Source organism: Phacochoerus africanus, chromosome 3 (assembly GCF_016906955.1).
Source record: "Phacochoerus africanus isolate WHEZ1 chromosome 3, ROS_Pafr_v1, whole genome shotgun sequence".
Classification (NCBI taxonomy): Eukaryota; Metazoa; Chordata; class Mammalia; order Artiodactyla; family Suidae; genus Phacochoerus; species Phacochoerus africanus.
In genome coordinates, this window is record NC_062546.1 from 77547401 (window position 1) to 77575021 (window position 27621).

The 27621-nt window shown below is 35.2% G+C and overlaps 1 protein-coding gene across 4 annotated transcripts in view; it reads right to left on the reverse strand.

Annotated features, from left to right (window-relative positions):
• Positions 1-225: 225 nt before the first annotated feature.
• Positions 226-27621, reverse strand: part of SPOPL (speckle type BTB/POZ protein like) — a 71081-nt gene continuing 43685 nt past the window's right edge. The window contains exons 2-11 of one of the 4 annotated variants that reach the window (XM_047772018.1): positions 20730-20865; positions 20427-20548; positions 20002-20153; positions 17712-17839; positions 10392-10569; positions 10256-10311; positions 8162-8284; positions 5976-6118; positions 5832-5885; positions 226-2301 (exon numbers count right to left, since the gene is read on the reverse strand). In XM_047772018.1, the coding sequence (XP_047627974.1) occupies positions 2157-2301; positions 5832-5885; positions 5976-6118; positions 8162-8284; positions 10256-10311; positions 10392-10569; positions 17712-17839; positions 20002-20153; positions 20427-20548; positions 20730-20807 (1179 nt within the window). In that variant the 5' untranslated portion in view covers positions 20808-20865 and the 3' untranslated portion in view covers positions 226-2156. Of the gene's footprint in view, positions 2302-5831; positions 5886-5975; positions 6119-8161; positions 8285-10255; positions 10312-10391; positions 10570-15744; positions 15842-17711; positions 17840-20001; positions 20154-20426; positions 20549-20729; positions 20866-27621 lie in introns of those variants that run through there. The other 3 variants (XM_047772021.1, XM_047772020.1, XM_047772019.1) reach the window with 3 other exon arrangements.

The following is a 27621-nucleotide window of genomic DNA, read 5'->3' on the forward strand; positions in this document are numbered from 1 at the left end:
AGTAAATAAGGGTAAGTTGAAATGTTCATTATGTGTTATTACTGAAGTCACTATGGTTAGAAATGTAGATTCAAGCAGTGAATTAATTCACAATGTGCCTGTGTGCATGTGATAAAAATGGATACACCAGTACTTTTTTGATACATGACAATAAAATTCTATAGCCTGAGGAATAAAATAGCCTTGTTTTCTTATAAGACCCTGGCAATTTTTTTTTTTTTTTTGCCATGGCATGCAGTGGCTTGATGTGGGATCTCTGTTCCTAGACAAGGGGTTGAACCTGGGCAGCAGTGGTGAAAGTGCCAAATCCTAACCACTAGACCACCGGGGAACTCCCTTGGCAAAAATCTTAAATTCTTGAAGTGTGTGTGTATGTGCATGTGTTTTTAAATTGTACATTGTAAATTTAAAGGGCTCAATCTTATAATGAAGTTAAAGAAGTAATTTTTGCTCCCTATAATACTCTTACACAGGATGGAGTCCATTCACGTGGAAGAATCTTTCTTCTATCTTAAGGGGAGTTTTCCAATTATCTGGAAATAACATTATATATGCAAATACATAGGTATATGCATTTTTTTCTTTTCCAGTGACACCTTTTCCCTTTGTGGTCATACATAAATCTTGCCCAAGAAGCATACTGCCACTGATTAACAAACAAACAAAAAAAAAAAAAATGCAGTGATTTGACACTGATTGCTCCTGCTTTCTCCAGGACACTGCACCAGAACAGACCTCTGCTGTGAACAGAGCTATCAAAAACTGAAGATGTCTATGTGTTTAAAGCTAAAATTCATTTATAATAAAGAACTGGCCCATGAAAAGCAGTTTATAAATAGTTTATCCTGTTCACATTATGCAGAATTTCAACATCATCCATAATGTTGGTATAGTAACTGAGACAGAAAGGAGAAAGCTAGGGATGAAAATAGGTTTTAGAGTGTAATCTGACATATTTCTAAGGGTTCTCTCCTTTTGTCTGCAAATAATACCAGTTCATTGTTGTTAGGAGTACAGACTGGCCAGGATTCATCTACTGTTCAGGTGCCTTCTCCAAAGTATGATAAAACAGGAGTTAATTCAATAATGAATATCTGAAATTCAAACCAACTTAACTATAATGAAGAAAATCGTTCTTATCTGTTATCACAAACATCCCAGTTGCCTCCATCTGTCTTAAAAAAATTCTTTCCGAAGTTAAGACAGTTAATTATACCTTATTAATTTCCTCAAAAGCAAAAAAAAAAAAAAGTACCATTCAGCATACAAAAGTTACACATTAAAAGTGCATATATATCTTAATTGGCCCACCCATTAAATTTACATTTGGTCATCCTTACTTTTAACATGTACAGAATTCTTCATATAAATGTAGGTCACTATAAATTTAAAGAAATTAATTCAGCATAAAACATGCTTTCTTCTTACTGAAATCAGTTCTTAATCATTGTAAACTTGGATAAACTCACAAAGAAACACAAGCAAAGGTTTGCTATGCTTCTCTTAGTAGTTGGACAGTTAACATATAAACATCACAAATTTTACTAAAAATTTGGGCCAACTCATTGCATATTTGCCCCCTGAAATGAAAAATAAGTTAGAATTGAAGCAGTGTATTGCCATAACTTACCTTGAAGGTAAGCAGGTTCTCCTGTATTTATAGAACTTAGACTGGAGACATTACAGTAATCTCCAATACAAGTGCTTTTATAAGGAGAACCTAGTTTTAAACCCTAAAAGATAGCATAGGACAAACCCTAAAAAATTCATTTGCCTTTCTCAAACTAATGGAAGATCTTTTTGAAACTAAGTATCTTCAGTTATTGATATTACTGCATTATGGAGCTAGTGCAATCCTGCATAGCCTTGGTCACAATGACAAGGCACAATAAAAAAATTAAAGTAATTATATGAACAAGAGAAGTCATTGAAGATAATTTAAGGCCTTGAAGTGAATTAGAGTATAATCAGTCTAATTTAAAGCTGAAGAATAAACCATAAATTATCCACCTGAAATGCAAGCAATATGCTTTTTCAGCTTCTGTTCTGTGGACAAGACAACAGAAACAACTCTTGCTTATGGTTTGTGTATTAGAATCCTTCTGGACCTGGAGGAGTAAAAGTCAATTCCATTTTTCTACAGTTCGTGGAAGATTTCAAGACTGTTTTAGCCGTTTTCGTGGAATACCAAACTGTGGACACTGTGCAGATGCTAGCGCTCGGAAGGCTTCTGCTACCAAATGAGGGTGAGACTGAATCATGGACTTCCACCCTGATGTTTCCATTATGTCCGCTGCTTGGCTGAAAAATAAAATGAAGAGATGTTTACTAAAGAGTGCTTTTCAAAATGGGTTGTTGCACAGTCAAATTTTGTTTTAAAATTTACAGATTTCAAAACATTGTGGAACACTCTGTCTGCCTCTCTATGTATTCAAACAATTTGAGTTCATTAAAATATCTTTACCTGATATTTTCTGTTGCAACTAAACTATTCAATTTTTCTGGCAGCTCTACTCTCCTGAAGTGTGTGACAATTGTCTCCGCAGCTCTACTCTCATTGTTGCCATTTCTGTACCCACTCTTTCAAGAGCTCTTCTCCCTGGCTCTTACTGGCAGATTTTCTCTCAGTTTCCAAGTTTTACCCTTACTCTTCTCCCTTAACATTCATTACTCATCTTAACTCATCCACTCTTGGCAACAGTAATATATTCAATGATGATAAACACTTGATTTGCTAAATCTCAGGCCTTTCTACAAGGTTTGTTCCCAACCACTGTTCTCTTTTATTTGGATGTGCTTGGAGACCCATAAACTTGGGACTGTCAGATAAGAACCCAACGTCTTTTCCCAAGCCCCAAATTCCTCCTTTCTTATTTCTAATCAGCTAATGCTTTCACTGTCATCCAGTGATTCAAGTCAAACAGCTGGGAGTCATCTTTCTAATCAATCATCAAAGCCCTATTTTAATTCCCAAAGGTATCCTGAATTCCTAGTTAAGGCCCACATCATCTCACATTTGAATTATCACAACCATCTGCTAATCTGTCTTCACTCCCTTATCTTGTTCCTCTCAAACCAGCTTCCAGGCTGCCTTAGTAACACAAACATGTCTTCTTCTACTGTTCTCTGTTGCCAGCATACAAGTATCCTTCCTTGTCTGCTGTCTTCTCTCTTTTGTACCCACTCACCATCCGAATAATATCCAAATATTATAGACTGACCATTCAAAATATTATTTCCCGCTAGCCTCACTGACACCAAGTCTAATTTTACCCTACATCTTGTGCCTGAACTACTCCAGTAACTTTCCAACTGGTGGCCAACCTACTTATAACCTTGTTCAACTACCACCACCACCTCAACTTCCCCCCAATCTATTCGCCACCCTGCAACCAGAGAGAGTGCTAAAAACATACACCTGATCATGCCCTACCCTGCTTACATCAAAACCTTTTACCGGATGTCTGTTACTCTTTGAATAGGTCTGAAAGCTCCAACATTACTTAGATGACCTTCTGTGAACAGATGTCTGTCTTCTTTTTCCAGCTTCTCACAGAACTCCTCACCCCTATCCCAATTCTCTATTTTTGTTCTCATCACCAAAACTTTGCAAACCTTATTGCCTTTTCCTGGGATATACTTTCCCATCTCTTCCCTCTTTTTTTTTTTTAGGGCTGCACCCATGGCATATGTAAGTTTCCAGGCTGGGGTTAAATCAGCGCTGCAGCTGCTGGCCTATGCCACAGTCATAGCAGCTTGGGATCTGAGCCATGTCTGTAACCTACACAACAGTTCACGGCAACACCGCATCCTTAACCCACTGAGCAAGGCCGGGGATCAAAAGCTCATCCTCATGGTTTCTAGTTGGATTCATTTCTGCTGCGCCACAACAGGAACTCCCTCTTCCTTCTTCTTCATCAGAGAAACTCCAACTAATGTTTCAGGTCTTCATTTATACAACAATATTTTAAAAGAACCCTAAATTAGGCTGGGCCCCTTTGCTATATGGTTAAATGGATACGCACTACCTTACCTGTTACTACATTTTATTTCAACTACTGTTTAATTCTTATCTATCTCCTGCTAAATCATAAACTCCATGAAGCCAGGGAAAACATCTGTCACATTCATCGTTTTATTCTTTGCACTAAGCACAGTGCCTTGGTAATTTGCCATATAATAAAAATAAATATTTATCAAATGAATGACCAAATACTGCTTTATGCTTTTATACTTTGATTCTATCCTATCTGTCTGCAATGCCATTTTCTTCTTAGCTCTGGCTAGTTCCTTTTCATGTTTTATGACTCAGTTCAGTTACCTTCTTCCTAAACCTACAGCCTTAGTCAAATGTCCTGAACATACATAAACTTCTTTATCACCTTACTTACCATATTATAATAAAATGATATATTTACGGATCAGTTTCTTTCATCAGATAAATTTCCAAAGAACAAGGATTTTTCCTCATAATTGTTTTTATATGCAGCACTCTAGCATGGTACTTGAAACACAATAGATGCTAGATAAATGTTTGCTCAACCAAATGGTAGCTAATAACAATTTTTAAAAAATTTGCCTGACATCAAATTACCAATATGTTTATAATTTTAACTAGTTGTTTAGGATCACATAGATAAATTCTTAACATACCTGACATTTTCATTTATTCAACAAATGTCTCTTGAAGGGCCCTACATATAACACAGCTTCTTTAGGGGATATAAAATAAGCTTATATTTTTTGTCAACCAAAAAGTTATACAATGTAAAATATTTTCTTAATAGAATAAAACTAGAGCTTAAAAGTGGTTAAGGACAAAGAATTACAAAACTGTCATTTGATTTTTTTCTTAGGACCACATACCATGATGATAACATATTATCACATACTGACAAATATACAGAATGACTAATATCTTAGTCACTAATATTTACTTTCAGAAAGCAGAATTCACGAACTGTTAAAAATTTAGTTAACCACATTCATACCTCTCAGAATAGATGAAGGCAAAGGGAAATAAGTCAAATATTCATTTTCTTGTCTCTAACAGTGTTTCCCCCCACCACTTTCTTATAGCAACTTTTGATAATTTGCAAAAATAGAATTTAAAGATTTACAGAGAAAAAATAATCAAAAGCAGAGGCAAACTCTTCAACCTACTGACTCCTCTTTTTGATTTTGGGTAATTGTGACAAGTGAACAAGTCACTCTAAACATGAGTGAATAAGAAAAAAGAAGGGACTAAGTTCTAATAGTTATGTCATATTCTGAAGGCGCAGGCTCAGAAAGATGTCAAAACTACCCCATTCCGTGTAGTTTTACCAGGGAAAGGAAAGATCAAATTGTACCATTTCTGGAATGCTAGGCAATTAACCTAATATAGCATGTAATGCAAGGTACTTGGCTACCCTAAGAAGCAATGGGTAGCATTCGAATGTAAAGACTTTCTAGGCAAATCTAGAGGGTACATTCCACATAGGATAAAATGGATATTTCCCAGAGTTTTAGAAATGCTTTCTTAAGGGGCAGGGATAGGATCTCAAGTAGCCACTGAAATACTTGGGACTCAGCTAGCTATATACTACATGAACACATGTGCTTGAGAAATTAGACTGTCCGTTCCAGTTCACATTAGAAGCTGATCTACAAGGGAGCATAGCCTCAAGAATCCACTAAGTAGTCAAATTATTATTTTTTTAAACTGGCAGTTTGCTTAATGTAAGTTAATGTCTGGATTCGTACTTATTATAGATGAAAAAAAAGGCTATGCAAACACTTAATTTCATGTATGCAGATCAACTTTAAGTCAGAAACTGATGTTATCTTACTTGCTGTTCCAGTTTTTCCCATCTTTACACCCAAGCTGTCGAAGTACACTGCACCTGCATTGAAGATTTAAACACACTTAAGAAAAAGTCCGGTAGAAAAATTGTTGAAGGTGTCATGCCCACTGAAATACAAGCATAGCTTACCTATTAATAAAGTCTATGGCTTGTGCTTTCAACTGTTCTGCACTGTGCAAATCTGCAAGGACAAGGGTATCAGCAACATTTTCTACTGAGAGGTTACTACACAAAGCTTCTTCACACATGACTTTCAGCCGTTCCAGTGCATACTATCCAAAAGAAAAGTATAAACATTAAACATTTACTCAAACTACCAAGTTTTTTAAATACATAAAATTTGTAACTTAGAAAATGAAGTTAAACCACATTACACTTTGAGGGTACTTTAAAAGTCTTTAAATTATTTTAAACATAAAGAAAGCATGAATTAATGCATTCAAGAAAAAGACTAATTTTTTTAGGAAATTTCTTTTTGTGAAAAGCAGTTTTATTTTTTAAAGGTACCTGATTATTCAATACTCTTAATATATTTCTCTGTTCCACTATTTTAAACACCACCCAGTACAATGCATAATTAATCTTAGGCTGTCACTACTTAATCTTGAAGAATAAGGCTAAACAAATCATATTCATAACCATTAAAAACTTAGTATATATGTTATCAGAACATCCTGATAAAGTGAGTTATAACTGACATACAATAAACTGAACACATTTAACTTACACTTCGATAAGTTTATATAGTCACATAACCATCATTAAATCAAGATAGCAAACATATTCATTTTCCCCCAAAGTTTCCTTCTACCCTTTTTGTAATCCTTCTTTCTCAGACCACCTCAGGCAACACCTTTGTTTTCTACTGCTACAGTCTGTATTTTCAGGAGTCTTCTATAAGTGGAATGATCAACTTATATTAATAAACTGAATAACTAATGATGTTAAACACCTTTTGATATACTTTATGGAATTATTTTAGGAAGAGTCTGTGCAAATATTTTTATTTTTAGAAATAACATTGTTTACTTATAACTGAGTTTTGAAAGTTCTTTATATAGTCTGAATATTAGTCCTTTATCAGATATATTCTAGATAAAAGCTGTTCATCAAATATATGCTTTGCAAATATTTTCTCCCAGTCCGTGACTGTTCTTTTTAGTCTCCTGTATCTTTTGAAGAAAAGAAGTTTTAAATTTCACTGAAATCCAATTTACCATTTTTCCTTTTATGTATTATGTTTTTGGTGCCATAGCTAAGAAGTCTTTGCCTAATATAAGATCGTGAAGACTTCCTCATATGTTTTCTTCTAGAAGTTTTAGACTTTTAGCTTTATAATAAACCATTTTGTATTACTTCTGTATATGGTGTGAAGTTCACGTTCACAGTTTTTTTCCGAATGAGTTCAATCACTGTTCATTTTTTTGGGCATAGGGTATTCAAGTCCTCCAGCACCATTTATTGAAAAGATTATATCCTTTCTCCATTGAATTGTCTTTGTTTGCACTTTTATCAAAAATTCATACATGTGACAGTCTATTTCTGTACTATTTTAGAGTTGTCTGTCTCTTGTCATCAATGCAACAGTGTCTTAAATACTGATGCTTTATGAGTCCCCCACTTTGATTATTTTTTTTTAAAAATTACTTGCTACTTAAGGTCCTCATAAATTTTCAAATCAGCTTGTCAACTCTCCTCCCCCCTAAAAAAAAGAAAACAAAAAAACCTCATGCTAGGATTTTGATAGGCATATGTTGGTTCTACTCATCAAATGAGAATTGAAATTTTAACAATATTAAGATTTCTAGCCCATGAACAAGATTTCTCTCTCCATTTATTTAGATCTACCTGAATTTCTCTTGGCAGTATAACTTTCAATATACAGGTTTTGAACATCTTTTGTCAGACTTATAGCTATATATTTAATATTTTTGATGCTATTATAAGGGCATTTTAAAATTTAAAGGTCATGCACTGTATCTTGAGTCTATCTGAAAATTGCAATAAATTATATATGCTATGTGTTTTCATAAAACAGAATAAAAATACGCTCAAAACCACTGAGTCTACAGTTAATCTCCCCTTTCTTCTATATACTCTAAATTGACCCAAGATATTTTCATGTCTTACTGATTTAAAAAAAATTTCATTTCCATATTATCCTATTGTGTGTTATTTAATACTCTCAAGAGCTCTCCATAAATAGGATAAATTATTTCAATATTTCAAATTATTGGGGGTTTTCATTTGAGGATAGTTTTCTAGATACATCAAGCTTGGGACATTTTTCAGCTCTTTAAGAACTAATTACTTACTTTGTCTGCAGCTGCCAACAAATTGTCAGCCATTTTGTCAAGGTTTGGTGCTTTCCCTGTGTAAATGAATCTCATCATTTCTTTAAAAACCTCAGGGTCTACATCATTTATTTCCACTCGATTCTGGTATAAAAACAACACAAAAGAGTTATATTTAAAGAATACATACACAAATAAACCAAAGCAAAACTTTGACAGTAATTTAAAAGCCCCAAACCAGTACTCATGTACTGTACAACTCAAATATACATTAAAGTTTATTTTATTTTTTAAGTTTTTGTCTTTTCTGTCTTTTTAGGGCCGCACCTGTGGCATATGGAGGTTCCCAGGCTAGGAGTCTAATTTGGAGCTGTTGCTGCCGGCCTACGCCACAGCCACAGCAATGCCAGATCCAAGCCGCCGCGTCTGCAACCTACACCACAGCTCACAGCAACGCCGGATCCTTAACCCACTGAGTGAGGCCAGGAATCAAACCCGCAACCTCATGGTCCCTAGTCAGATTTGTTTCTGCTGCACCAAGACTGGAACTCCTAAAGTTTATTTTAAAATTGAGGTAGGCAAATCTTCAGTAAGCTAAGCAGGCAAAGTGAAACAGGCAAGTCTAAGAAGAAGCACACTTAGTCAAGCACTACCATGTAGGAATATAAACCCCAATTTCTCAATTAACAATAGTTCAAACAAAAGCAAAAACCCAGAGTTCCCGTTGTGGCCCAGCAGAAATGAATCCGACTAGGAACCATGAGGTTGCAGGTTCGATCCCTGGCCTTGCTCAGTGGGTTAAGGATCCGGCGTTGCTGTGAGCTGTGGTGTAGGTTGCAGACTCGCCTCAGATCTGGCATTGCTATGGCTCTGGAATAGGCCGGCAGCTGTAGCTCCAATTCAACCCCTAGCCTGGGAACCTCCATATGCCACGGGTATAGCCCTAAAAAGAAAAAAGACAAAACACAAAACAAAACAAAAAAACAAAAACAAACAAAAAACACCAAACCAAAAACCCTGTAAAGCCAAACAAAATGCATCTATATTCAGTTTCTGATCTCTCTCTTAGAGGAAGATGGTAATTAATTTTTTCTTTGTTGAAAAAAATTAGGTCATAATACAATGCCTAAGACCCTATAACCAATAGTTCTAGTCCCAGCTTTAAGTAAAGATAGGGTCAGGTATTTGAGATCATAACAGAGCTTACTCTCTCAGAACTCTTCTAAACAATGGCATGTGATATTATCTACTGCACCTTACTTCTTTGCTTGAGACATACTCAAGTCCAAAGAAGACTACTTGCATTTTTACTCCTGTATCTTTGTATTTGGTTTCTCTCTTGAGATTGATGAATATCTAAATATCCAATGCTAAACAACAATATTGCTAACAATAACATCTGACATCATTGATCACAAGACTGATCATACTACTGGCCCAGACTAACAATCAAAGGAAAGAAAGCAGTTATTCTTGTTGTAGCCTCTGGGTTCTACATGGAGAATAAAGCTGAGTCACATAAATCAACTCAGGAGTTACCCATTTGGAGCAGTAAGGCTCACACGGAATGCAACCAGCAAAAAGCCACCTCTGGTCTTTAATCTGACTTCATTTCAAAATGACAGGTCCAAGAGAAATATGTAGGAAAACCAAATAGGTAATCAATACCTGGATTGCACTTAATGTATACTAATAGTGACATGATTTATGTCCTTTATTAAATCTAATAAATATCCCCTTAAAATAGTGGTAAAAACAATGTAGGCATTATTTTTGTCCTAGAAGACAAATTCCAAAATCAACTCATAAAGTCTAGAAACAAAGAATAGACATCTTAACTGGAGAACTCTCAAATAATTATGGACTAGAACATCTTTTTGTATAGCTACCCTCTAGATAAAAACTACTCATTTATTTTGCTACCAGAAGGGTGTCAAAATAGCTGTTATTTGGGATATTCACCCACATTAAGCTATCTCTTCTTTTCTACTATAGAACACATTTCCCCATCTTTCTTTCTAAAATCATAAGAACATGCACCATTACTTTTAAAATATACATTCCACTATTTTACATTTATACAAATTAAATATTAGCCCTTTAAACTATGTTTACCTTTTTGCTTTCTTCCATTTCATGTTCAAACATTGCATTAAAAACTGGGGATCGAGCTGTAACAAGATTAAGCATCATTATTTAATGCACAAATTTATGAAAGAAACATAGTAGGTTACCCAAAAGTAGAAAGTACCTGCAAGTACAGATTTATGAGCTTTAAATTCTTGTCCTCTCACGAAAAAACTGCAATCTGTAAATCTTGTGTTTTCCCAGAGATTACCTAAATCTTCTGCTAGTCGACATTCAGGCACCTTCAAAGTATTTGTATTAGTATGTCCTGATATATTTACTGAATCTTGGACCACACTCACCTAATAAAAAAAGGAGAGCAAGAAAAAACACTTTCATAAATTAATACCAATAATTAGCTACTTAGTCTAACCTTTAATTTCTTATTAAAATCATGTGATTATTGTACTCCTGATAAAAAAGGCTACCTGGGAACTGAATTTAAGGACACAATTTAGTTTTCTTTTTCTGGCTGAGCTCATGGCCTGTGGAAGTTTCAGGGCTAGGGATCAACCCTGGACGATATCAAATCCGTAACCCACTGAGCCAGCAGAGAACTCCAGGACATAATTTAAAGGAGGGAAATAATACAGAAAAAAATGAAACAAACTGTGTCATTTAAAAAAAATTAATTTTGGCTGTATTCATGGCATGTGGAAGATCCTGGGCCAGGGACTGTACCTACACCACAGCAGTGACCTAAGCTGCTGCAGTGACAACCCGTGGTGCCACAAGAGAACTCCTAAAACAAACTAGATCATTTCAAAGCAACGTTTTATGTAAATAAATGGCTTACTGACTTGCTGGAATGGTTGGTCATTAAAGTAATCATAAAAACTATTTCTCAGAGTTCCCTGGTTGCTCAGCAAATTAAAGTTCTGGTGCTGTCACTGCTGTGCTGTGGGTTCAATCCCTGGCCCAGGAATTTTCTAATGAGGCAGGCACAGACAAAAAAAAAAAAAAAAAAAAAAAAATCAAACTATTTCTCAACAACAAAAAAGTCATAATATGATGACAAATTCAAACAAAGAAGATATTTGTAAGGAGAAAGAAATTTAAGGAGTTCCTGCCATGGCTCAGTGGTTAACGAATCCAACTAGGAACCATGAGGTTGCGGCTTAAATCCCTGGCCTTGCTCAGTGGGATAAGGATCCGGCCTTGCCCTGAGCTGTGTTGTAGGTTGCAGACGCGGCTCCGATCCTGCGTTGCTGTGGCTGTGGTGTAGGCCGGCGGCTATAGCTCCGATTCGACCCCTACCCTGGGAACCTCCATATGCCGCAGGTGTGGCCCTAAAAAATCAGAAAAAAAAAAAAAATTAAATAAAATACAGCCCACATTATGCAATTTTGGAAGTATTTTAAGTGTTGTCCCTACATGTTTCAATGCTAACAAAATTGATTTACATATCTGACAATATTGATTTAAAATTTAAAGTATAAGAATTCTCACACAACCAATGTACTTACTAATGTTCATGGAAATACTTTATAAAAAAAGAAAAATATAAATATAATTTGTTCAATTTGTAGACCTTTTATTTACTTTGGAAATAATTAATAATAAAAGTTGGTATAATTGCAACACTGCTGTTATATGGAATCCAATATAATAATGGATTAAACTATACCTCATTAAAGATGACTACATAGCCACCCCCTGAAAAAAAGACCAAAAAAATGGAGTTCCCATTGTGGCTCAGAGAAAATGAATCTGACTAGAATACATGAGGTCACAGGTTTGATCCCTGGCCTCGCTGAGTGGATTAAGAATCTGGTATTGCTGTGAGTTGTAGTGTAGGTCACAGATGCAACTTGGATTCTGTGTTGCTGTAGCTGTGGTGTAGGCCAGATGCTACAGCTCTGATTCGACCCCTAGCCTGGGAATCTCTATATGCTGTGGGTGCGGCCCTTAAAAAAAAAAAAAAAAAAAAAAAAGACAAAAGACGACTATATACTGAATTGAATCTTAAAATATTAAGGCTGGCACATCAATTTTAAGAAAAGGAAAATACTATTATTGGAAATTTCAAATTACATTTAATAAACTTAAGGAACTACCTCAACTGGTAAAGCAAATGTTTCAGAGTAAATGAATGATTTGTCACAAAAAGTGTTATATTAGTTACCTACTGTTTTTTTTTTTTTTTGTCTTTTTGCCACTTCTTGAGCCGCTCCCTCGGCATATGGAGGTTCCCAGGCTAGGGGTCTAATTGGAGCTGTAGCTGCTGGCCTACACCACAGCCACAGCAATGCAGGATCCGAGCCGCGTCTGCAACCTACACCACAGCTCATGGCAACGCCAGATCCTTAACCCACTGAGCAAGGCCAGGGATTGAACCTGCAACCTCATGGTTCCTAGTCGGATTCGTTAACCACTGAGCCACAATGGGAACTCCTTTACTGTTTTAAGCTATTATGTTTTGTGGTTATTTTTTATGCAGCAATAGATGACTATATTCATTCAAAAGACATTTCATAAGACTTTTGTTAAATAAAAGTAGTATAAATAAAGACATAAACTATAAACTATATAGAAATTATAAATGAAAAATGGATAAACTGAAACAACCTAGTAACCAGCTAATAGTGGTCCAATATAAAATGTTTGGAGAATATGAAATCTCCTTAGTCCTCATTCAGCCAGATTTAATAACATCCATATCATATGAATAAATGGACACTTCTAAAGAAAAAATTAATTTTCTGAGGATGTTTTTATTAATCACTCTGTTTTTCCAACTACTGAGTTTTTGGAATTGTATGTCACAGAAAAAAAACTAATCCAATCATCTTTTTATAAAATGATTTGAAAAAGTGAGATCAAGAAAATATAACTAGGAGTTCTGGTTGTGGCTCAGCGGGTTATGAACACCTGACTAGTAACCACAAGGATGTGGATTCTATCCCTGGCCTTGCTCAGTGCGTTAAGGATCTGGTGTTGCCATGAGCTATGGTGTAGGTTGCAGACGTGGCTTGGATCTGACGTTGTTGTGGCTGTGGAATAGGATGGCAGCTGAAGTTCCAATTTGACTCCTAGCCTGGGAACTTCCACATGTCACAGATGCAGTCCTAAAAAGCAAAACAAACAAAACAAACCAAACCCCATATTTGTTTTGGGAGGGGCTACCCTCCAGCATATGGAGTTACCAGTCCAGGGTCAGATCCAAGCCATAGATCTGATCTATGGTACAGCTGTGGCAACACTGGATCTTTAACCCACAGGGCTGGCCAGGGACTGAATCTGTGTCTGGTGCTGCAGAGATGCCCCCCATCCTGTTGTGCCACAGCAGGAACTCCCAAGATGGGATCCATTAACCTACTGTGCCAGGCCTGGGATGGAGCCCATGACTCCACAGTGACCAGAGCCACTGCAGTGGGATCCTTAACTCACTGTGCCATGGTGGGAGCTCCCCCAGATTCCTATTTATTTATTGTAGCATTCTTTGTATTACACTGTATTTCTTTGTTTCTTTTTTTCTTTTCTCTCTTTTTTTTTTTTAAATGAGAGTTGCAATGTTTATTTCAGGTCCTCTTTTGGGTTCTTTTTTTTTTGTATTTTTTTTTTCTTTTTTGCCACAAAGGCAGTATGTGGGAATTCCTGGGCCAGGGATTGAACCTATGCCTCACAGCAGCAACCAGAGCCACAGTGGTGGCTAGGCCATCAGAAAACTCCCTTTCTTCAGATATTTTTAAAATCTACTAATTTTAAATGCAGTTATGATTTTGAAGGGATTTTTCCCAATAATCTTGTAAGATGTTTTTCTGAATATAGGACCCCAGATATTGCACACATAAATAAATCTACCAATAGATTCTTCTATTAAGTTTTTTATTATTTAAGTTTGTTTCTAAAATTTCACAAATTACAAAACAGAAAAAAAGCCTCACTAATCCTTACCTGATTGCTGGTACACCATACATTATAACTTGATAACATATAAATCAAAAGTACTGTCATTAATATTAAGAGTTTAGTTAGGAGTCAGTTTTTTAAAACACAAAGATAGTATTTACTTGTTCATGTCAGTAGTGCTTTGAAATTTCTAAAGAGCAGAAACTGGATCAAACTGAACAGTTTAATTACTTGCAGTAAGTATGCTGTGGATTCAAAAATGTGACCATATATTTAAATTTAGGAAAGGATTTCTTAAATTCTATTTACTATTTAATTATCCTAACTCAAAACAATGTATTTAATGTAAAAATTTGGCAAAAAATCAGGTGATAAAAGTAAGGATAAAAAAATAAAGCCATTATTGGATTATATAGATATTGATGCTGTTATACTTTGTATACATAATCATAATTCAGAAGAATTTATATTATTGGTATACACATCTATGTAGTACTATCACTGCAACCACAAAATTTTAAGTAAGACATAGTTAACACTTCATAGTCCGAAAAGAGTATTCAAGGGACTATTTACAGAGCAGAAATTAATGATCTAATTAAAAATTATATACAATGAATTCTGATGATTATTTCCTTGATATCTATAATTAACTGATAAAATTTTAGTTTTTTCTAGTACATATTCAAGTACAGGTAATAAACATTCTTACTAAATGGAACCTAGAGTAAAAAATTCAGAAAAAAGGCTGAGATTCTTTTCTCAAGTTAAACTTGTTCTTTCAAAATAAAAAGGCAATTTCCCAATACTCAAAACCAACATGTGCTACAAAGTAAAACCTCAAACTCATTTGACATCTCTTTTTCAAATTTGCTTTTGGCCCAACTTTGAGAATATAATTTAGACTAAATATGAACTGTGCAGTCTTTAATCAGCTGTGACTGCCTTGGAAATCTGGGTCTCTTCTAGTGTGGATTAAGATGACTATTAGTTCAAATTTTTAAAGATCTCAATTCTCTAAACTAACTCTGAAAGCTAGGAATTTACAAAGGTACACAGTACTACAAAATTTGCTGCTCTAAGCAACTACATAATCATCCCTCAAACTAACTCCAAAGTGAGCAATTTCTAATAGTCCAATTTTGCATCATCTTCTAGAATAGTGGGTCTTAGACTTTCTGACTTTCATAGTTGGGTATCACTTTTCAGGTAGAAATAGGGTTGTCAGTTTTTTCATTCTGTCATTTTTAGAGAGTAAAACCCAACTTTGATCCTTTATCACAAGTATTTTAAAATAGAAAGGCTAACTTGGCAACAGAAAAATAGGAGAAAAAAAAGGTATGCTCCTCCAAACAAATTAAGTTTATGAAAAACTCATTACCTATATTCCATTTGTGTATATATATTCTTTTGTATACTATAGAATAGCATGGATCTACAGACTAAGATTAATAAAATCGGTTGGATTCCAAAGGATAAAATTAATCTAACCAATTTTCTGTTTTTCCTACTTTTTCTACAATTCCTGTTTTCTGCATCACTTTGGGAAAAGTGCCAGGAACTTCCACCTCTGACTACTTGATTCATAGTCTGAAACTTGAAAGGGTAGCACCAAACTGCCTTACCTGTCTACAGCACCACTTGCAGGGGAGGGGGAGGAGGCAGTTCTTTAGGTAGGGCAGTGCAATGCTTCCTCCTCTTCTGCAAGCAGTGCTGGAGATGCTGTAGAAGGAAGGGCATCAATGAGAGGTATGGAAGAAATGGTGGAGGGCACGAGGAATGTTTGTCAAAGCACTTTTTGCCCAACTAAGTTAAATACAGTGCCCAGAGTATAAATGTCTACATCAATAAAAATACATATTACAAAATCCAAAACTGAATCTGATCAATGACAACTTAAAATGTATGTCACGTTGAGTTCTACTTTTAGGAGGTCATTAGCATATATAATTTAGCATGTGGATAAAAGGTATACTTCAGCATCATGTATAAAAAAAATCTTAAGTTCAGCCTTTATTCTGAATTTCTTGGTTGGCTAGGTTCCAATAAAACATACTTAAGGGAATATACTTAGTAAACAAAATTTCAATTCTAAAAATAAAAATATTTTTTAAAAATGTTTATTCACAAAAAAGACTTTTTTAGCTGTAGTAGGCTTTTTTTCTTTTATTTGATTACACAGCTTTTAAGGTTGTTTATTTATTTATTTTAAAGTAACTCAAAATGCTTTTCTTGTATTAAAAGAAACAGATCACGGACAGCCACATGGTTCACACACAGTAGGAATGCAAAGATTGGTCAATATAATTTGTCTCATTAACAGTCAAAAGAAAAAAAGTCTCCTTAAATGCCAATCTTATTAAATTTCAACATTTATTCCTGACTTTAAGGTCTTTTGAATTTTAAGATTATGTAATTTAAAAAAATAATATGCTGAAACATAAGTGCAAAATTAAGAATGCTTAAATAATATAATCTATAACTACTTGAATACTATTTAGAATATCTATTGGCAACAAATGCTTTAGTATAAATTTTTATCAAATTATTTAATGATAAGCCCTGCTTAAGACACTGATGATATGCATTTTATCAACCAAATAATTGTATTCATAACAAATTCATCATGCAGTTCATTTAATTTGTCTAGGTAGAAATAAGATGCAGTATATTTGCACCATGTAGTCTCTGGGGCCACATTTCAATTATTTTTCTGGCACAGCATAGTGACATACAATTAGTCTGTAATCTTGCCAAGTAATTTTACACATTTTCTATAAAAAGATTAAAGCTAACTTAGCAGCAGTTAAGGATGTTATTGTGCTTCCAAGACACATATATCTATAATAATCTATTGAAATATGTTGAGGTTACACGATCATCTCAACAATTTGTATAGATAAAGCTACATGATGATAACAATGACAGAAGCAAATTCAAGCCTCAAATTATGACCAATCGTAAGTATAAATTATTGGAAGGGGCAATGCTGGTAACTTTCAAAGAAGATATTTTATGCATATGATTATATCTTACAAGTTCGTCAACAGACACGGACATATCTTAAAAATTTGAGATGGCGTTGCTTATAATGCTAACAATGCTAACATCTATTTGACTAAACGAACCCAACTGCTTAAATGAACAAAAACTTTCTCAATCTTTTCAGGCACTTTCACTACTGTTGAAGTATGGATTAAAATTGACAAACTCCTAATAATATTTAATATCATCAATCTGAATATGACAAAAATTGACCATCTGTTCAGAATTACTCAGAATGAAGATGATATTTAGCAATTTTCATATAAATCTAGATCCAGTCACAATCTTCCTAAGAAAGAAGTATTTACTATGTACTAGTATAACTGTAAATACAATTTATAGCTAAAGATATGACAATATTTTTTTCAGGCTGGGCTACAACATTGATTTCCATGAAAATCTAGTCAGCTTCTACTGGTAAGACACTTAACAATGAAACTTTACCAATTACACCAGTTACTTAATTTTAATATTATTCTGTGTATTTTTGCTTCATCACTAAAATAAAACTGACCACTGAATTCCTTGAAATAAAAGTTGTACTCACCTCACAAAATAATGTAAGCTTGTCATCTGGTAAAAGACCATTAGCTTCATCAAGCAAAAAATCCCTTCGAATGAATTTTTTAAAACCCCAGTCCTTCCCTTGTACAAATCGATATGCTCTTTGGCTTTCTGGTGGAAAACAGAAGTTTAAACAAAACAAGCATCCAAGAAACATTTTATTAACGATAACACAGTTAAATGAATGTATAAAAGTAAGACTTGGCCAATACCTCCATCATAAAAATTAGAGACATGTGTGTTCATAAATAAAATGTCCTAAGAGTTACATTTGGTAAAACCAGATCATTTCACAGCACTACTAAAATTTGGCCATCATTAATAAGCTTACTTTCAGATTCCAAGATATCTAAGAAAAGCCAGATCAAATCTCAAAGAGACAGAAGAGATCTTTCAAACAATCTAAGCCCTTCAATAAAGAAGTAGAATCAAAATACACTGATAGAGGAATACTATTTCTCATTAAACGTTAGAACCGAATTAGAAACATACCTATAATTTCCTGCTTCTCTCTTTAAAAATGGATGCTCTAAATCACCAGGACATGTTGTAAGCTTTACTGGGATAACCATCCCACTGATTTAAGTTTTACTGAACTAGAGAAAAATCTATTAATTGGTGAAAAAGCTACATAAAGCCCCTTATCATTCCTAGGTCTTTAGACATAATCCCCTCACCTCTAAAAACAATTTTCATAAAAGTCCAGAAGAGTTTTAGTACCATTAGTTAAAAAAAAGATTTAATAAATGTTTCAAATGCCTAACATACTGGCTAACAACTGTTTACTATGATGTAAACCAGATACTTAACTGAAAATATTCACTATCTGTTATATACACAAGCTGGAGGTAGAAAACAAGTAATAATTTTAATGGAAACACTCCATGTAATGGACTGAATATTTGTATTCCCTTAAAATTTTTATGCTGAAGCCCTGTCCCAATGTGATGGCATTAAGAGCCAGTGATTGGGCTTAGATGAGGTCATGAAGTTAGAAATCCTCATAAATAGAATTTGTGCTCTTATAAAAGAGACCCCACAAGTTCCCTAGCCCTTTTCACCATGTGAAGACACAAGGAAATGCTGGTGGTCTGTAAGTCTTCACCAGAATCTGACCATGCTGCTACCTTAATCTTGGATTCCCAGCCTCCAGACTTATGAAAAATAAATGTCAGTTGTTAATAAGCCACCCAGTCTGTTACTTTGTTACAGCAACCTGAACTAAGACACTCCCATATCTTAAATGTCAAACAACGTGAAAATACATGTGAAACTATGTATTACTCAGCAATAAGATATTTAAATGTATTTTTGGAGGGTTTTTTGGTAACCATGTACTTGATTTTGTCATTTACTTCTAGAAATCACTTAAAATTTAACGTGGCAGTTCACGATGTATTTTTCTACTCTGTACACAGTACATTTCCTACAAAGTTCTTAGGAAGTACCAGGTTACATGGTTTCAGTCGGCTATATGTTTCAGCTGCCTGTAATTCAGAAGCTAGAACTGAATTAATAGATTCTGAGACTAAGAAAAGCTGATTTCCTTTCAGTGTTAAGTCTACTGCTCAAAAAAAAATTCGAGTGACAAAGTATTAGGACATTCAAACACCTTTACACTGTTCTTCAGATTTTATTACCTGGCAAAAATGGCAAAGGAGAAAAAGAAATATTTCCTGAACACTTATTCTATGTGCCAGGCACTGAAACAGGCACCTTGTCCTAACAGTAGCTATTTTTAGAAGTGAAAAGTAAATGTTACTTTAGGACATTAAAAATGCAAATTTTAATATGATTTGCATGCCTTATGAAGTCTAAGACTTAGTAAAACATCTATAATTCTATATTGGCATTTAAAATTAACAGGCTGGAGTTTCCGTTGTGGCACAGTGGTTAACAAATCCGACTAGGAACCATGAGGTTGCAGGTTTGATCCCTGACCTTGCTCAGTGGGTTAAGTAACCAGCATTGCCGTGAGCTGTGGTGTAGGTTGAAGATGAGGCTCGGATCCCGCATTGCTGTGGCTGTGGTGTAGGCCGCTGGCTACAGCTCCGATTAGACCCCTAGCCTGGGGACCTCCATATGCCATGGGAGCAGCCCTAGAAAAGATAAAAAAGACAAAAAAAAAAATAAAATAAAATTAACAGCCTAAATAAGATGTTTTGGATTAACCAGATTTTAGGGGGGAAAAAACCCTAAATTTTCCTAGGTAAAAGTGCAGAAATCACAGCACATAGTTAGAGACTTGCTCAAATCATTTGGAATTCACTTACCCATTGCTTTTGTTTCTTCCCTTTTAGCATTCAGAAGGGAAAATTTGAATTTTGCTCGAACTTCACTTTTTGGACAGCTGACTAAAAGCAAATATAAGGACAAGTAGTCTTTACTTTCATCATCTAATCCCTTTGGATTTACCCTCAGGCACCTAAAATAAAACAACAGACTCACATGGAGGAACATAATACTTTAAACATTCAAGAGAGAGGCAATACTGAAATCATTTGTTAAACAATCTATATAATTGAACGATGTTCCCCTCAATGTCTCCCCACAGTTCTTTATAATTCTCTGTACTATCAGGAGCTTATGTAATCTATATGATATATTAGACTAAAATCCATTCAGAAACAATAGCATAACTGTGAAGCAGCTGATGATAACATCAAAAATGAACAGCCAAAACAAACAAAAATCTTACCATTTCATTTTGTCACTTGGGCTAGATGAGAATGTTGAACTTTTTAACACTTCACCCATTTCCTCTCGACAAAAACTGAAGTTATTAATGGTCCACATGTAGGAAAATTTTACTACTTTAACCTAAAATATTGAGAAAAGCACTTTTACCATGATGATTTTTATGTTCCTTAATTGTCACGTTAAACAGCTTATGACCCACTCTTCTAATAGTTCTAATAACAATGCCAAAGTTCTTCACAATACTCTGAGTACCATAAAATTTTTAAGTGACATAAAATAAGGCATTTCTAATAGCACGTACCTGTGTATAACACCAGCTTTCTGCTATAGGACCAGTAGACATATCTCCAGAGAGAGGTGGAGTGGGTTCCCGAGACATTGCCACTTTATTGCAGTCTTGTAAGATTTATGCAATATCCCATACAGATGAGACTTCACTACAAAGAAAGAAAGTTTAATTTACTATTCCCAAAGTTTAACCGACTCAATCAAGAGGGAAGTATTTAAAGAGTCATAAAACAATTACTTTCCCAAATCAGATTATGAGGAAATGTGAGGATTTCATTATTTTTAGTATTTTTTTTTCCTTTTTTTTCTTTAGGGTTGCACCTGTGGCACATGGAAGTTTCAAGGCTAGGGGTCAAATCGGAGCTGCAGCTGCTGGCCTACACCACAGCCACAGCAACGTGGGATCTGAGCTGTTGTCTGTGACCTACACCACAGCTCAGCAACGCTGGTTATTTAACCCAGTGAGAGAGGCTAGGGATTGAACTCACATCTTCATGGATACTAGCTGGGTCCATAACCTCTTAGCCACAATGGGAACTATGATTATTTTATTAATTTTTTAAAATAAATAAAATCATGTCTTTATGCCATATGATACTTGAAATCTATATGAAATCAATACTTACAGCTGTTACGTTACAAAGGCATACTTTTCAAAATTATCACAAATAAAAAACAGCATAGTAAGACCGTAACCATAAAATCAAAATGACAGGGAAATGTACTATCGGATTCACCTTCTTTCATCTCTTCATTGTCTTATTTATGAAAACCACAAGGGTTACAAAGTTAGAACAGCCCTGGGAACTACAATATTAGTCACTCATTTGTCAGACCCCAAAGTTTGACCAACTAAAAACACAGAATGGGACCTAACAGGCAATGCTAAATAATTATATCCCACAGAAATCTACCCCTATTTCAAGAAGGTTCTCTGATAAGACTGTTCTTATTTTGGAGTATTCCCTATCAGATAATATGTACCATACCATAAAATTTCCTCCAATTAGTTGTTCTTGAACTACATCCATTTGGACACATAATCAGTCATCATAACCTGGCCAGGACATTAACGACTAGATGGTACTTTGCACTTGGGAAAAAAGTCTATTAAAAAAGAGGTAAAATCCAAAAGAGCTATGTAAGTAGTATACCTTGCAGGGATGTGGGTGGGGATGTTTCAAGATTACATTCCAATAAAAGGACTCAAGTCTGGAGAACTAATTTTTTTTTCATTTTATGAATAAGGGAAGAAAACCACATGAGTCTCATAAAAAGAAAATACTACAGGAAAAAAGGGAAGGATTCATTCAAAATGCAGAAGAAAATATTTGCTCTGTATCTATACCCAATGAAACAATAATATGAAATAAGAAAACAAAAATTGAGGAAAGCTACCTGAAAGATATATAAAAACAAAAAGATCTACAAAAAGGTATGAAAAATGTGAAACAAGAAATGAATTAAGCACATTAAAAATTTGCACTATGAGAGTTCCCATCGTGGCTCAGTGGCTAATGAACCCGACTAGTATCCAGGAGGTTGTAGGCTCAATTCCTGGCCTTGCTCACTGGGGTAAGGATCCGGCATTGCTGTGAGCTGTGGTGTAGGTCAAAGATGTGGCTCCAGCTTGGTGTTGCTGTGGCTGTAGTGTAGGCCAACACCAGCAGTTCTGATTTTACCCCTAGCCTGGGAACTTCCATATGCCATGGATGTGACCCTAAAAAAAAAAAAAAAAAAAAAATTTGCACTATAAATAATGAATCAAAATAAGAAATCACCACTGAGATACAGTTATGTGAAATTCAAAATAAGAAAAAAAGTTCTAAGTATCATGTTCCACTAAAGGAACAAAATTCAAGATAGCCCCATTTTTCTCCTCATTGTTAAATATGTACAGAAAAGAGGACATTTTCCACAGAGTTCTAAGGGGAAAGGGGCTGTAGACAAGGATTCTATACAATATCACGTTTTTAATTCTTATAAGATTTCAATAGTGATATCTATACTAATAGACTGACCCAAATGTATTTACGTAGGTTCCTCACATACAAGAGTTTCTATCATATGATATACTTGCAGTACAACACAATGAACTGGGGAATAAGCAAAGTAGCCAGGGAAGAAAGTCAGGATGATAGCATTGGGAATGTTCTACTAGGAGCACTTGACAGTCATAATTATCATTAAAGGAGAGGTGAAAAAGAGGGGATGTTCCTTTATTAAGCAAGAAAGAACAGAGGAGATAAATGACTAAAGTAAGAGTGACTCAAAGAAAAGTGAATACACAATTTAAAGTACACTGTCACTTTAACAAGAGTTATTCACTTCTACCTAAAAATTAGGTACTGCTCTTAAGTACCTCCAGTTGTTATCTTCAATTATTTTTATAAACCACAAACGGTTACTTATGTTTGAAAACAGAACAGCAAAGAGGTAGTCACAACAGCAAGCTGAGATCACTGATAGAATACTGTCATTTTAAAGATGTTGGTTTCCCCTCCATATTTAATAGCTTTATTGAGGTATAACTTATATACCACAAAATTCATTCACTTAAATGTACAGATCAATGATTCTTAGTGAATTATATAGTTGTACATGCATCAATATCATTTTAGAGTACATCCAGCATCCTGAAAGGTCCCTCCCAACCACCAATTTAGGCAGCCAGTAATCTGCTTTCCATAGTTATACTTTATCTAGAAGTTTCATGTAAATAACTTTGCACAATATGTAGTTTTATGTCTGGCTTCTGCTTTTTTTCCCCCTGAATATGTATTGTAGTTTCCTATCTATTTACATATCTCCTAATATCTGGCTGAAAGCTGGACATTTTAGTTAATGTAGCAACTGCAGCAATTCTGGATTCTGATTTATTTTTCTATGGGTGGTTGTTCTGTAAAATGAAATTTGCCAGGACTTACAGTATCTGTCTCCCCCATATTGTGTAGCTGATGATACCTGTTTGGATTTTATTCTCAACTTTTTTTGCCTGGTTATCATAGCTGTTTTCGTTCTTTCGAACCAAGTTTGCTACTTTTAGCTGACAAAGCCACAAGTTCCCTCAACTTCTTCCTGGCCCCAAATCAAGTCCAACTGATCTGGCAGCAAAGCTGCCCCAGGCTAGTAAAACTACCACTGCTATCTACTGGGCTGAAGGTGGAAACAGGAACAGAAATATGAGTTGGATACTTTTCTCTCTTTTTTTGGGGGGGGGGGGGGGGGAAGGGCTGTGCCTGTGGCATGTGAAGCTCCCAGGCCAGGGACTGAGCCCATACCACAACAATAACCATAGCCATGGAAGTGACAGTGCCAGATCCTTCACCCACTGAGACATGAGGGAACTCTGGATATTTCTCTTAAGCAAATTCACAGCTAATATACGTACCAAAAGGGCAACGATTATTGACTTACCCATTAGGAATATATGAAATGGCCCTGTCCTAGGCAATACTAGGCCAGTGGTTCTGAAGCAGGCTAATAAAATAAGCCATCATGACCAATTTTGAAAACAATAAACCAAGAAAAGCATTTGCAGGGCATAAAGCACATAGGAATTTCCCTAATATATAAAGAATTCCTAAAAATTAGAAAGAAAAAGAATACAAATAATTCACCAAAAAAGAACGTTTTAGAGTAATATAAATTAAAATTAAATTAAGAAGCCCCCTCCCCCTTTTTTTTAACTTTTAGGGTCACACCCATGGCATATGGAAGTTCCCAGGCTAGGGGTCAAATTGGAGCTGCAGCTGTCAGTCTATACCACAGTTGCACCAATGTGGGATCTGAACTGCGTCTGAAATCTACATCACAGCTCATGGCAATGCCAGATTCCCAACTCACTAAGCAAGGCCACAGATCGAACCTCATCCTCAAGGATACTAGTCAGATTTGCTTCCACTGTCACAATGGGAACTCCACGAAGCCATTTTTTAACCTAGCATACTAGTAATAATACAAAAAATAGTTGAGAGTTTAAGGATAAAGTACTCTCACATTTCTTGTGAGAATACATATAAATTGTAAAGTTATTTTATAACCTCCCTTCTCATTTTTTTATGGTGAAATTTCTGGCAAAAAAAAGGAAAGGAAATTATGTTAATAAATAAGCTACTAATTTTATAAGTATAAACACGCTGATATTGTTATTTGATGTCCATGAGAACCAATTAAATGGTTTCTGGCAAATAAGAATGGTTTCCAAAAAATTTAGAAAAAGGCAGTAGGATGAAGAAGCAATCTGCAGGAGAAGTGCTAAAACGTGGAAAAGTTCAACCTCATTTGTAATCAGTGAAACATAAAAACAATCCATACCATTTTCATCTACACTACAGCCAAAGATTTTTTTTAAACTGTCAATTTCTATAGCCAGGAAAACTGGAGAGATGCAAATATTATTCTACTGGCAAGTCCTATCTTTTAAGACAATTTTACAATTAGTATCAAAGGAAAGTTTTTGTCAGATACATGCTAGACATTCATCTTGGGACAACTGTGGAGAAACATAATTAAGTATAAGCACAGTATGTTTTTTGTTACATTTTTATATACACAGAACTAAGGAACCACTAAGAGTACATTCAATTTTCTTAACGATAGGGAAAGTATTCAAGACATGTTTAAATTAAAAAATTAGACAAAGTATATCTAAAAGGACCTCATTTTCAATAGCATATACAGGCATACCTCAAGATATTATTGAGAGTCCAGTTCTAGACCACCACAAATAGAGCAAATATCATGCACACAAAAAAGTGAGTCATGTGAAATTTTTGGTTTCTCAATGTATATAAAATTATGTTGACACTATGATGTAGTGGATTAAATGTGCAAAGGCATTGTCTAAAAAAATACATACCTTAATTAATTGCTAACAAAAATGTAACTATCACCTGAGCCTACAGAGAATCACAATTTTTTTGTAACAGTAACAAAGATCACCAATCACAGATCACTGTAACAAATGAAAATGTTTGAAATATTTTAAGAACTACCAAAATGTAACACAGAGACATGACGTTTTACCGAATGCCATTTTCCAAGAAAAAGAGATTGAGACATGTTAGGTCAAAGAAGATGGAAAGTCAAAGAAAACTTTTAGGGAGTTCCCATCATGGCTCAGTGGTAATGAACCCGGCTAGTATCCATGAGGATGTGGGTTTGATCTCTGGCCTCACTCAGTGGGTTAAGAATTCAGCATTGCCGTGAGCTGTGGTGTAGGTCATAGATGTGGCTGTGGCGTAGGTTGGCAGCTGCAGCTCCGATTCGACCCCCAGCCTGGGAACCTCCATGTGCTCAGGTACAGTCCTAAAAAGCAAAACAAAAACAACAACAACAACAAAAAAACAAACAAACAAAAAAACCCAAGAAAAAAGAAAACGTTTAAACATAATCTTCAATATTTAAGTTTCTGTAAGAAGATGTTAATTTAGTACTAATACAGTATATAAATAAAAAAGTCTACAAAATCTGGGAGTTCCTGTTGTGGCTCAGCAGGTTAAGAACCTGACATAGAGTCTGTGAGGATGATGGTTCAATCCCTGGCCTTGCTTAGTGAGTTAAGGATCTGGCTTTGTTGTGGCTGTGACACAGGCCAGCAGCTGCAGCTTGATTTGACTCCTAGTCCAGGAACTTCTATATGCCACAAGTATGGCCTTTGAAAGAAAAAAAAAAAAAAAGGATCTATAGAGTAAAGAAGAGAAAGTTCTTTAATGCCTCTACAAGAGTTTTTACTTTGCTCAAGTGTAACTCACAACTTAATCCACATATGTAAGTGAACTAAATAAAAACTCACAAAGATTTTTGTCTTTTTTCCAACTACTCCTTCAAATGATGTAGTTATGTGATGGGGGTATGGAGAATGCTGGTGAGCAGACTGCATTTGTGCACACTTAGAAGACATTATGTACCTTATTTATTCTTCCTCAACTCTATGAGATGGGTATTAATAACTCCATCTTAACCACAAGAAAATGATTAGACAGGTTAGAAAGCTTTAGACTACAAGTAACCGAAAACTGGCTGAACATAAATTTGCCTAGCTCCAAAGTCTATACTCTTTCATGCTGCTGCTCTTATCATAGAGCTGAAACAGCCCTTACCTATCTGGCCCAGCTCTTATTTTATAGATGAGGACCAAGATGAAAGAAACAGACTAGACAAGTAAAATAAACTGTCCACATTTACACTGTTAGATAAATATTAGAAGGACAAAGATCTCCTAATGTCCACTTCAGTGTTATTTCCAGTGTTATTTCTTTTAAAAGGAAAAAAAAAACCCAAACATTCAGGATTTCCTATCCTTGTTTCTACAAAAAACAGTTGCAGAAAGAGAGCACAACCAAAATAAAATATAGAGAATGACTTTATATAATCAGTCTACAAAATTTAAAAAATAAAGGTTTCATCCATATTCTAAATATGCTTTAAAAATTTTAAGTGTGATGTTTTCTAGTTTTATTTATTTAATCTTTTTAGGGCTGCACCTGTGGCATATGAAGGTTCCCAGGCTAGGGCTCAAATTGGACTTGTAGCTGCAGGCCTAAACCATGGCCACAGCAACATAGGATCCAAACCACATCTGTGACCTAAACTACAGCTCACAGCAATGCTGGATCCTTTAGCCTACTGAGGGAGGCCAGGGATCGAACCTGTGTCCTCATGGATACTATTTGGGTTTGTTACTGCTGAGCCAGGAACTCCATCTAGTTTTATTTTTAAAAGAGCAAGATGTTAATGGAATAAACACATAGGTAGTTTTCCCTTCCTTCTGCCCACCTGCCCGCTTGCCTGCCTTTTTTCCTTCTTTTCCTCTCTCTCTCCCTTCCTTCCCACCATCCTTCCTCCCTCCCTCCTTCCTTCTTTCCTTCCTTTTTTTCTTGCTTTTTTTAGGGCGAAATTTG